Source organism: Spinacia oleracea, chromosome 6 (assembly GCF_020520425.1).
Source record: "Spinacia oleracea cultivar Varoflay chromosome 6, BTI_SOV_V1, whole genome shotgun sequence".
Classification (NCBI taxonomy): Eukaryota; Viridiplantae; Streptophyta; class Magnoliopsida; order Caryophyllales; family Amaranthaceae; genus Spinacia; species Spinacia oleracea.
Genome location: NC_079492.1, coordinates 139,730,589 through 139,742,940, shown reverse-complemented (window position 1 = coordinate 139,742,940; position 12,352 = coordinate 139,730,589). Strand labels below are relative to the sequence as shown.

Below are 12,352 nucleotides of genomic sequence, written 5' to 3'. Positions count from 1 at the left end.
GGGCGCTGAAGGCACCGGATATTAGTCCGTGGCGTGCAATCTAGACCGTGTCTACAAACTTGTTAACGGACTAACCATATAGTCGCCGTATAGAAAGGGGTTACTTCCACAAAGGGAGCAAAAGGAAATATAGAAAACCTAACAAAAGAACAAAATTGTCTTTAGACAAAGAAAGTTCTATGGTAGACTGGCAAGCCATGTATAAGGAAAGTGTATCAGGAGTGGTGGTTTGGTAAATGGCTTGTCAGAAAAAATGGCACCAAAGATTATCCAAATGCACCTAACTTAATCTTAGTCTTAATGAACACTGAAAAAGACCATTCAACAAATAAGATATAAGGAGAGTGAATTTCTTAATTTTCATGATGGAATCTTTTCTATTTTTGACCTAACAGTAAAAAGATTAGGCACATGAGCATCAGGGCGGTGCCACCCTTTGTAATCCAATTTTGAGAATGTGGTTCATAGACTGTTTTATGAATGATAGCTACACAAAATTATCTGGAATGCATTTAGCAGTTTAATTTAATACCTAATAAAATCCTATTTTTCTGCATCAAGACTGTAAGTTCTGATCAACTAGTAACATCTTCTTGGTTGATCAGAAATTACAGTTTCAGGAAAGAAAAAAGAAGTAATTTTAAACCTGACAAATGTTATTCTTCTGCATTTAGACTGTAAATTCAGATCAACTGGTAAACAACTTCTCGGTTGATCAGAATTTACAGTTTCAAGCAAGAAAAAAGAAGTATCACAGGGCTAGAACTCAAGAGCAGCTTGATGATCAAGTATCGTATTACAGGGCTAGATTTTGAGAGCAATATAACGATTAAGTACCTAATGGAGTAAAAAATATGCCTCGTAATTTTGATTGAACTTTCAGTCCGCACTCTGGGAAAATTACATAAACTCTAATCTGATGTTTATTTTGGGGGGTTTCGGGGGGTGGGGGTGGTATGTTCACATTTTCTTTATGTCATGTGTCAAAATTTGGTGTATATACAGTAAGGGAAATGGACTAATTTCCTTCAGATGTGTAACTTCGACAGACTGAATACCGAGCTGTGATCAATGCTCTTACTGGGACTGAGTTGACCTATTCTAAGAATCATAACATATGAGCTGGTCGTTGCTGAAGGTCTCACATGTCCTTAAGATTAGACAGAATCGACTTACAGTTGCAGCAACCGATCATTCTCAATGTACACCAAGGGCCGTGCGCTGAGGCAAAAGAATGGTCTCCATAAAAATTTATATTGCGTAGATACATAATGTCTTCCACGCAAAGTCAAACAGCGGCACACACAGCACCTGAAACAATTCAAAGATTTAGGTTAAGCACACCCTCCACTTTTATAAGGGCTCTTCAGTCAACATCGAAAAAATAAATCTCTCTTATGACAATGTAACACCTTTGTGATAGTATTTGCATGCTCATCAGCACCGAATATTTTACCAAAATAAAAAACCTTGTACACCTTAGCAAATCTGTGTACTTACTAACCAATTTCACAATACTCAGTATTGAGAACATTTCCCCTGTTCTACACTTCTACATGTGGAGTTTGTGTGTGTGGAAATGCATGCCTCAACAATATCAAAACAAATAGAACAACATGCTAATAGGCACATTATTCAGAAAGCATACACCAGCGGGCAACGACAACTGCAGTTACAGAGTGTACACCAATGATAGCTGCAAATGCACTTACAGAGTGTCTCAAGACGACAGTCAAATGCCCACTTCAATACAACAGAAGACTCAAATATTAAACATTTTGGTCAACCAATTTGAACATGAAAAGAAGAATGTGGCATAAACATTGCAGATCAGAAACATTTAATCAGTTTTGCATTTCACAGAAGGGAAGGTAACCCCCAGTCCCCCACTCCTGATATCCCTATTTCTTCTTGGGTTGGTCAGAATTCACGAGAGATACCTGCTGACCAAGAAGAACAGCAAAGCTTTGCTTCATCGACGTGCGTCACATCAAGTCCAATAAACCAGGATCCAGCACTAATATCGTCGTGGGCAAAGGTTCGTAGGATAGATCTGCAAATCAATAATTATTTCAGCTGACTCAGCCACTAGCACACAAATAAGAGTTTGCACGAATATGTGTCACGCACATGCTTCATTTGTGAATAAGACCGGGGGGAGGGGGGGAGCAGGGAAACATTTAACCTGTTTATTGATACAAATTGAGCCAATTCCTGCGATATTGCAAATATCTCTCCAGAAGCATGTCGGAAGTACCTACCATACACAAACAGTTCCTTTAGGCAAATTAAACTGAGGCCAAAGAAGACTTGTATAATTTTCTGATGCCATGTGAAACGCTAGAAATATGTGAAGTGTATGGCTAGCCTAGTAACAAAAGATAACAATTTAATCGAATATGATTACAGTTAAGTCACTGATAAATAATAACTTGATCATTCCTATTATAATTGCAAGGCATCCTAGACTAATTTGTTGGTTTCCTTTCATTGTATAGATATCCTAACTTCTTTTACTTCCTCATATTGTCAGTGAAACTTCTGGGATAGACATTGGAGCCACTTGTCACATATGAGGAATTGGATGTAAGCAGCAAATGAATAATTACATACTGTGCACCTGCTCCACTTATGTGGGTGGCAAACGTTTTCCATCTTATTATTTGGTAAGCAAATAAGTAGATTGGAGAAGAAAATATTACCATTTTCCACACATGTGAAGATACTATGATTACTATCCTTCACAAAAGAGCCGAGGGTGAACCCCCCACCCCCCTCTTCCCCCCTTCCCTTTGTCCAACAAGGCTCATGATTGCATTCTCACTGCAATCTTAATCACTTTTGTTATCCCTCCTCCCAAAAGGGCAACATACTTAATTCCACTCAAGAAAATGCATTGAGTTTCTGCGCAAACTAATAAAATAATTGAAAACCTACTTTCATTTAAATCCTTTACAAGTAAAGTACTTCAAAGTTCAAATAGAAGATAATTTGTATTTCCCCAATTCCCACTCAATCAACTGAACCGTAAAGTCGAGTTGACAAAATACAAGGTTAGTTATAAAAATTTACAGCATCCCAATGTTCTAGAGTATTTACGTAATAAAGCCATTAAAACAGGAGACAGAGCCTACAGGAATAATATGTTTTAATGTAAGTTCTCAGGTGAAATTTTAAGAGAAATTGTAACATGAATGTGCTTGTACCATTTTGTTCGGGTGCATTTCAGTTCATTGTTAACCAAGATACTGTGAACAGTATAGGAAAGCAAACCCAACAAGCATAGATTTGACAGAATTTTATGCACATAATGTAGAGTTGTAGACAGGCATAAGCCGGGGGGTACAAAAATAAAGGCAGATTTACTTACGATTTCCCATCACCAAATTTCCACCAATCTGGTTCATACCATTTGTTACCCCTGGAAATCCAAAACATAACTTACATAAGTATGTGATTCAAAAATAGATAGAGTATAAGACAAGAATGAATGAAATAACGACAAAATATCAATTTCCCATATTCCAAAGTCAGGACTTCACTTACGGCTCAGAGAAAACTTCCCCTGACTTCATGCACCCGATATAGATTCGAGGCTTATCCAAATTTGCAGAAAGAACAGCTGCGAGGCCATCTGCATGATAAAGGATGAAACTTAGAGCTTAATTTCTCTTGAGAGAAAATGTGTATGAGCATGTGTGCCAATATACATTTATTCACATGCTGGTCAATAATCAACTGGATATACATACCAATTTTAACATAAACATCATCGTTGACCTTGACATAAAACTCAGCCTCCCATGTTTCAGCAGCATAAGCGAAAAACAATTTTATCTTTTTAGAAATCTCCTCTGGTGCCTCTACATGATCACCCTATAATGGATGCATTTGTTCATAGCAGCATTAGCTTAAGATCAACCACAATGTATAAGAAAAAGAGCATTACGACAGTTCAAACTTCAAGGTAGTATGCAATAAACACTCAGTCTGCAGCTAAACAGAACAAACAATATCCTACAGGGACACAGCTCATGGCTAAACAAGCTAAGTCCTCATGTGAGACAGGATTAAGATATAGAGAGAATACGGAGATCCAACATACAAGAATAATGAAATCATTGGTCTGCCTGTTTTCAGCATCAATATCTCTGTCCAAACTGTCCCCACGGTTTGCACTGCAAGATTGTTTAGTTTCAATTAAAGTTTAAGAAAACAGAAGTGATATTTAACATTTAACATGATTCCACACCAATAGAACATAACCTTTTTCCAATCACAAATCTCGGTACAATTCCCTTCTCATTCTCCAGCTTTTTCAATGCAGCTCCTACACACAAATGGAACTATAAGGTTACACCTAACTTTCCCTTTTATTTTTTTAAGGATAAAAGGCTACATCTAACTTTAACGAGGATTACAGATAGAATCCATTACCGGTTGGCATCCAAGCTTTTCGAATTGCATTTCTGTTCCTCCTCCGACCAAACTGTGTAGAAATTCCGATAACAGCTAAAAGCTTCTTCTTCTTACCGTTAACATCATTCCCTATGGAGAATTTTGAAACAAATCCTTCCTTTTTAGCAGCAGCCAGCTCCATCTCGATAGCTGATAATTTCTTTTCCTGTTCCCTGTAATTGATATCAGAATAAGATTTCAAAAACTCTGTAATTGGATCCTAGTTATATCAATACATTCAATCCCCCCCCCCTCCCCCCCCCCCCCCTCCCCCCCACCCCCGCTTGACAGAAAAAAGAGTAGAGTAGTAGACAACTTACCGGCAAGCTATAATTTTCAATGTGTCATCAACAGATATAGCAGAATGCCCCTGGAAGTAAGAATTTGTTGTCAATTTTCTTTCAAAGAGTAAAAGGTTCTACACGTTTCTCCCAAACTAAGTTCAAAAAATCATATGAAACTTATATACGAATCAAGATTGAAATAACAATTGGTAATATGCAATTCTTCAGGAGACTAATGGACTTCAACATGTAAAAATAATCTCCCCCGCCTTCTCCAAACAACAATGATTGAAGACAGCACGAAGGGATATTACCCAATTACGTGTCAACTTCCAGTGGAAGCCATGAAATTGAGGCACTTGATGTGTCATGTTATTGAGCTCAAAAAATACAGACAGTGAAAAGAAAAAAGGATGAAAGTGAATAGTCTGAAATATGAATACTAACAAGCATAAGCAATCCCTTCTCAAGCTTCAAGATGTTGTCAGAAATTAACTTAAGTTTCTTATGGATTATATAGTCTGATATTCTTCAACAACAGGACAAGACATAGGCTGAAACACATTAGACAAAAGTGTAAGCAACGACCCAAGCCATATCACTAAAACATATCCAACTGATCCCCCAATTTTGAACCAATTCACCAATCCTTTTAACTCATGCTTTATATTGCATTTGCATCCTCTTATTGCCACTATTCACCAAAATCAACTGAGATCACGTTTTCTTCACCTCTACCAGTCTTACTGGCCTAAAACCAACTGTTTTTACAGACTGAGACTGATGTTTACTATATTCTTTGGAATAGAACAGGGCCGTACTCATAACATTCTTCCTAAAAGATACTGAACTGAAACTCAAAATGCACTAACAATAACATTTTCACACGTCAATACTACTACCTTCACACATCAATCATCCGGAAAATATAAATAGAAAAATCAACCAAATAAATGGAGCATAATACTTAGTAATTTTCGCATACTATTGGCAAACTTATCAAGTAAATGGAGCAAAAACATAGAAGAAAAATTGATTATACCTGATCAGTCCTCTTATCAAGTTCCTTAATCATAAAAACTCTATTCTCCGCATCTTGCCACAACCTACCAATCAAAATGATCAAATTCCAACCAAAATTTCCAAAATAAAAATAAAATCAATCGCATTGTGATCAATGAGAAACTCATATTACAGCTAAAAATTACAAATTAAGAATGTAAGAAAAAATGTAACGTAGATTAAGAGAAAAATCAAGAGATAATTTACCGGCCGGCGACGTAAATGGAAGCCATGGTAGCGAACATAGCGAGCATAAGTGAAGAAATTCGAGACCTGGTTGGCGAACCTGTGAGCCGTTGACTCGATCCTCGACTCTGCATTGCTTCGTCTCTGTCTAATTTCGGTTCAGTTTGCAGAATATTTGAATTCTAGGTTTTTCTAGGGTTTACCTGAGAGATTAATCGAATTGGATTTCTGGAAATTCAGAAATTGAAGATGTCTCGATGAATTGTAGATGGTGAAATTGGAGAAATGGAAGATGATGATGATGGATCATGGAAGTTTTGAACTCATAATGTGTGTGGGGGTTACTTTCGCGTTTCTGTTGTCAGCAACAACTTCAACTGACTAGTTGGAGTTCATTTTACTCCACCCCCTACTTAAACTTCCAAACTTTGCCCAAAAATGTTGAATTATTGTCTTTTCCAAGTACATGTGACATAAGATCCATGGTAACAACAAATAATGGAAATAGATCAGATCAAATCAAATCAACTCGAGATAAATGGTAAGAGCAAATAATAGAAATAGATCAAATCAAATCAACCTAAATTAATGTTAAGAGCAAATACTCGGAGTAGATCAAATCAAATCAACTCGATATCAAGGTAAAAGGAGAAGTTGTATGAGGGTATTAAAAAGTAATTAATGTAATTAGTATAATACCCGTGTAATTGAACGGTTTAAAAAATCTTATGATTTATATGTTAGTGAACATCTTATTGCTTAAGTATTCAAGCTTTATTTACTAATCTTGGATGGTTTTATCAAAAAAAAAAATTGACATTGGCGATGGTTTTATTATTGGTGTATGCTTTAAAGCACTAAACTTATAGTTGCACCCTTTATTGTTAATTTACCAACTACGATATTTTTGTTTGGATTTGCATACTCATTTTTATAAAAATAAAAGTAAAATATGCACATGTCCAGTCTATATTATACACAATATTCATTTTGATTTCTAAGGTAACCTTAACTCTGAATTGGAACTAATTTTCTTTCATAATTAGTGGACAAACATACAATTACAACCCCCTCAAAATGAGTGCCTAATTATTTATAGAGCCAATAGGCCGCCCAGTACTATACTAATGAAAAGATCCAAAAATGAGAAAAATAATACTCTGTATTTTGTGATGGTGTAGATGATTAATACTCCCTCCGTATTCATTTAAGAGATACACTTGGCCGGGCACGGGTATTAAGAAGAAAAATTGAATGAAATAAAATAATAAAGTAATTGGGGTTGGGTAGATATTTTAATAAGTAACCAAGTGGGGACCATGTCATTTTGGGGGGGTGGGAGGTGGGGTGAGTTTATGAAATTATTTGTTTAATATGATGGTGGGTCATAGGATAAATTAGATGTATTATTTATTAGATGGTGGTGTTGATAAATTACTAAAAATGGCAAGTGTATCTCTTAAATAAATACGGCCGGAAAAGGCAAGTGTATCCCTTAAATAAATACGGATGGAGTATATTGTAAAACTATTGTGGAAATAAATAGTAACATAATCATAATGTTTCAAAATATCCTATGAATTTTAAATGCACTAAAATATAAAAATATTAAATTAGTTTCTCATGTGATCACTCTGCTAAGAGTTTATCCCCGACAGTGGCTATCCTAATGTATGGGGAAAATATCCTCCTAAAGTTTTCCAATTATTCCGTGCTAAAAAAATAGTTCTAAGATGCACTACGATAATTTTAGTTCGATGATCACAAATTTACAACTCATTCAACACACGTTTTAAGAAATTTACGCTTTATATTTACAAATCATTGAATATGCAAAGTTTCACATCAACATTTATGCTACTACATTAGAAAGTTAATCATAAATTTGTTACAATTTGATAAATTACCAGATCAGATTCTCTCAAGATGCATGATGCAGTTGAATAAAAAACTCCAATTACTTGTCTCGTATGATTAATCCTATTCGTCTCTTTCTTGATATTTTATTTGACAACTTTTAAAATTTTTAAATGACGACATAATTAGAATTTAATATATTGATGAGTGAAAAAATAAAATTGGTAACAACAAATATAGAAAAAATATAGCAAGTCCATAAAAATAATTCATTGAGTATCATTTTCCTAATTGCTACACATTATTTTATAATAAGTGATGCCAAAATTAAATACTCTGATGTTTAACTTAAATATATATATACATTAACATTATATTTTACTATTTTAAAATAGTTGTCAAACATGTTATTTAAAATTTGAGGCACATATCACGAGCAATATTTAGATCTAATCATAAGCCTGTTGTAGCACATGTGCACTTGTACCCATGCAATATACACTGTTTACAAATCAAAATACTTAATTTGTACAAAATCAAATTAGTCTAATATAATGAGAATTGTAGTATTCCCTCCGTTGTTTTTTTTTCGGTTTTGTTCACTATTTATTTTCATTATGTTTTGTTGGTTACGCTTCTAGTTCATTCATATTTTGGGAAAGTTTTGTCCCCTAATCTCACACTAACAATATATTAGTAACTTATTCATATTATATTGATTACCACAATTTGAGTGCTCAATAGATGTATTGTTAAATTGTTCCATCGACAAATTCATAAATTTAGATAATGGGCTTGAATAAAATTTCATGTCCTCCATATCTCTCTTATTTTAACCGTTTTTCCGTTGGAGAGAATAAGTCTAAAAGAATAGTTAAGTTTATAGGTTAACACTATATTAAAACATTACCATTATTATCCTAAATGGATCGGAAGGAAGGATCCTAGGTGCTTGACTGCTTGTACTTTGTTTAGTATTTATTTTTTTTTGGGTAAAATAGGATTTTATTAATCACCAAATAAACGTTAAGTACAAACTTCATACAACCACACCAACGAAATCTGAAACAAGCTTCAGAACAAACAAAACAAACCACCAAAACAAAACTAAGCTAATACACTATTAAGCTTATTAGGATTTAGGAAGCATTTCGCATGAACCATGAACTGGATCTCTTTCACTACAACATCATGGTCTCGGAAAACAGTCTGAAATTTCCTCATGTTTCTTTCTTTCCACAGTACATACACAGTAGTAACAAGAGCCATTCTATGGAGTTACTGACGAGCTGCCATAGAATGAAACTGATTAACAGCAATCTGTAGTTCCATATCCCACGTCACATGCCTTCTACAAATTCCCAGCCATTGAAGAATGGTACTCCAAACAACTTTATCATACTCGCAATCAAAGAAAAGGTTATTGACTGATTCGTTTTCTATCGAGCACAGGCTACATTGCAAACTACAATGCACACTAATTTTAATCAAGTTATCACAAGTTATCATTCTGTTCAGAATAGTTAACCAAGCATAGGCCCCCGCAATTCCTTGTTTCTTTTATACAGAGTTTATATATAAATTTTTTTTCTTTCTTTTTCTTGACATAGCAAGTATATATATAGTCAAGGTACAATATAGTCAAGACCTTAGCACTACAGTAATGTCCCTTATAATCTTAGTTAGATTAATTAATTTGTATAGGAAATCATCAATATCCCTTATTTTTATACCAAAACTAAACTTAGGAACTATCCATAATCTTTTGCCTTATTTTTGTGCTCCTAAAATTAATGATACTTACATTGTCAACGTACTTATGATTTCTTACTACTCCCTCTGTCCCAGATTAGTTGTTACACTTCTAAATTAAGAATGACCCCACAATTATTATATTGTCTCTCTCTTCCCACTAAATTCTTTTTTGTCCCCACACCCTCTCTCATTCAATTAAAAAAATACCCCACTAACTCCTATCACATCTACTTTTTCAATAAAATAACAATTGATAACCAAACAACCACTTATCACCTAAAACTATGTGCAAAAGTAAGTGTAACAATTAATCTAGGACGGAGGGAGTATCTATTATATGCAAATCTGGTTTAGCATAACGTTTCTCATTTACCACAAAATTATAAGTGTCCGTCTTTTATCGAACATTTTTACCAGACAAGTTTTTAACAACTACTCCCTCCGTCCCTTAATACTCGCACTACTTTCCTTTTCGGGTTGTCCCTTAATACTTGCACCGCTTCTATAAATGAATTTTTTTTACCAATATTATATTATTTCTCACACTTACCTACTAACCCACAACCTACAAAAAATCATTTTACACCCCGCTACACCTTACACATTTCCCACTAACTATATTAAACAAAATACCCCACTATCAACTATACCCATTAAATTAATAAGTCAATTCAAGTGTTTTAAACTCCGCACCGGTCAAACCGGTGCGAGTATTAAGGGACAGAGGGAGTAGTTATCACCAAATGATCCAACAAATACGTTCCATGAAATATCTATACCTAGTCTATAAAAAGGAAAACCATGGATGAATAGATGACACGTGTCATCGATCCCCATCTTTCATCCATGAATTTTATTTTTTGGGAAATTTTCTTTTGTTGCATGGTATACGAAGTATGCAATTTACAGCTTCAACGCCTTTGCCACTTCATATTCCTCATTCAACATTAATTCACCATTAATTTATATATCCATTCAACATCTTCCACTCCATCGCCCTTTTTACCTCTCAATACTAATTCATCATCTAATTTATTTATTTCAAAATTCACCTCCATATAAATCATAATTTTCATTAAAATCACAAGCTTTTAACAAAATTAGCACTTTAAAATACGACTTAATAACCTCTATATAATTGCCCTCAAAAGATAATTTATCGTTAAAAAGGGTATGCGATCGATTAAATGGATTCAAAAAATAAGGTTTGGATCCACATTATATGGTCAGACTTAAAGTGTAAAGGTAAAAAAATAAGAGCAAGGTCATCCCAAAATGAGTGAAGCCAAGACGAGCAAATCCTAAGGGTGAAGACTTAATGTCATCCATAATAAAGGAGAAGCACAGACCGAGTCAAGGAAGGGGGAAGTGGATGACGTGACCATGAACTGACATAAGACATGTTTTTTCTTCCACTATGGCGTTTAAGGGATATAACTCCCATCTTTCCTTAACCGTACTTCAACCGCAACAAAGGATTAGTATATATAACCAATGAAAAAAATTGAAGACAACATCAACAACAGATAACATTTCTAATCTATTTAGCCTTTAGCTTTAGCACATACTTAGCCTAGGCTTTGTAGCCTAACAGTTGCATAACATAGTTCTTAGCGTTCCTTATATATTGAAAAACTCGAGGTATACCAGCGCTAGAGCATCTTTCCAAGCATTCAACCGTGGAGGTATCATCCTCGTGATTTAATGTTTGTCTAATTTTTATTACATATCAATCAATGATATTTCTTGTCTTTGTTTGTTGTTAATCTGACTCGTTCCATTTCGCATTTGTTAAACATTAATTGAGCTCAAATTGGTAGTTTCTTAAGAAATTACTCATTCACGAGCGAGACCTCCAATCGTAGGAGGTCGGTCGTCCCTAAGGACAGTATCCATGGAAACCTTGATCACCCTACAACAGAAGGTTCTATACTTGTTTGCTTATAGCATCAACAGTAGTATCTATGCGATGCGTGATTTATAATCTAAATATAAATTTAATCTTTAGTGGTAGACAATTATCATCAAAATAAATCTTATAGATATTCTCATAATTAAAATTAATGATGGATACATTTGTCATTGTCCCCTTCGATGTCTTATTTATTAAAAAAGTTAAAACTAATAACGGTATATAAACAAAATTGTTTTCATCCTCATTCATCACCATTGTGAATCATAATTTTATTCTCATTCACCGTTCACCTTAAAGTGACATACACTCATACCCACTTAAAACTCGCCTCATTATCCGATCACTTAAAACTTACCCCCACAATTTATTTTATTTAACTAGAGATGACTTTGAGGCGAGACGGTGCGGGAAGGGGAGAGGCACAGCCTTCAGACCCTGACCCATCTAAAATTCTCATCTCCATCCCCACCACCTATGATAGGAGCGGTAACCACCCCTCCCAATCATTATATCGAGGGGTAAAAACACACATCTCTGCCCCTTCACCCACCTTTGTATCCATGCCCACCTTAAACTCACCCCTAAACAAATAATATAAAATAAAACAAAAAAATTCCTAAATTTGTTTCCCTTTTAAAAGATTAAGGAACTATTAAATGAAAAGATAAGGAAAAAATTATAAAATTCGAGTACAAAGTATAAACAATTTCTTTTGAATAAACATATTTAGACCAAAAGGTTTTGCACTCCTAAGGTATATAATAAATTTATTGTACACCAGAGTAAATTTTAACTTTTTTTTTGGTAACTTTAGACATGTTTGATTAACTTTTGT

General features: G+C 34.5%; 1 protein-coding gene across 1 annotated transcript; it reads right to left on the bottom strand.

The window, feature by feature from the left end:
* Positions 1-635: 635 nt before the first annotated feature.
* Positions 636-6,401, bottom strand: LOC110778330 (hydroxyproline O-galactosyltransferase HPGT1). The gene is made up of 12 exons (XM_021982896.2): positions 6,012-6,401; positions 5,785-5,848; positions 4,779-4,828; positions 4,438-4,631; positions 4,267-4,330; positions 4,106-4,178; positions 3,753-3,876; positions 3,547-3,634; positions 3,371-3,421; positions 2,186-2,257; positions 1,941-2,053; positions 636-1,311 (listed from the first exon to the last, which is right to left on the bottom strand). Exons 1-12 carry the CDS (start codon positions 6,122-6,124, stop codon positions 1,289-1,291), a joined length of 1,029 nt encoding a protein of 342 aa, XP_021838588.1. The 5' UTR covers positions 6,125-6,401; the 3' UTR covers positions 636-1,288.
* Between the last annotated feature and the right edge of the window lie 5,951 nt (positions 6,402-12,352).

Bases quoted from the DNA above. Each gene is read 5' to 3' on its own strand.
- LOC110778330 (XM_021982896.2), bottom strand. From the start codon at position 6,124: ATGCAGAGTCGAGGATCGAGTCAACGGCTCACAGGTTCGCCAACCAGG. The intron at 4,632-4,778 runs GTAAGTTGTCTA...TATCAATTACAG, and splicing joins TTGAAAATTATAGCTTGCCG to GGAACAGGAAAAGAAATTAT. The intron at 4,331-4,437 runs GTAATGGATTCT...ATTTGTGTGTAG, and splicing joins AAAAGCTTGGATGCCAACCG to GAGCTGCATTGAAAAAGCTG.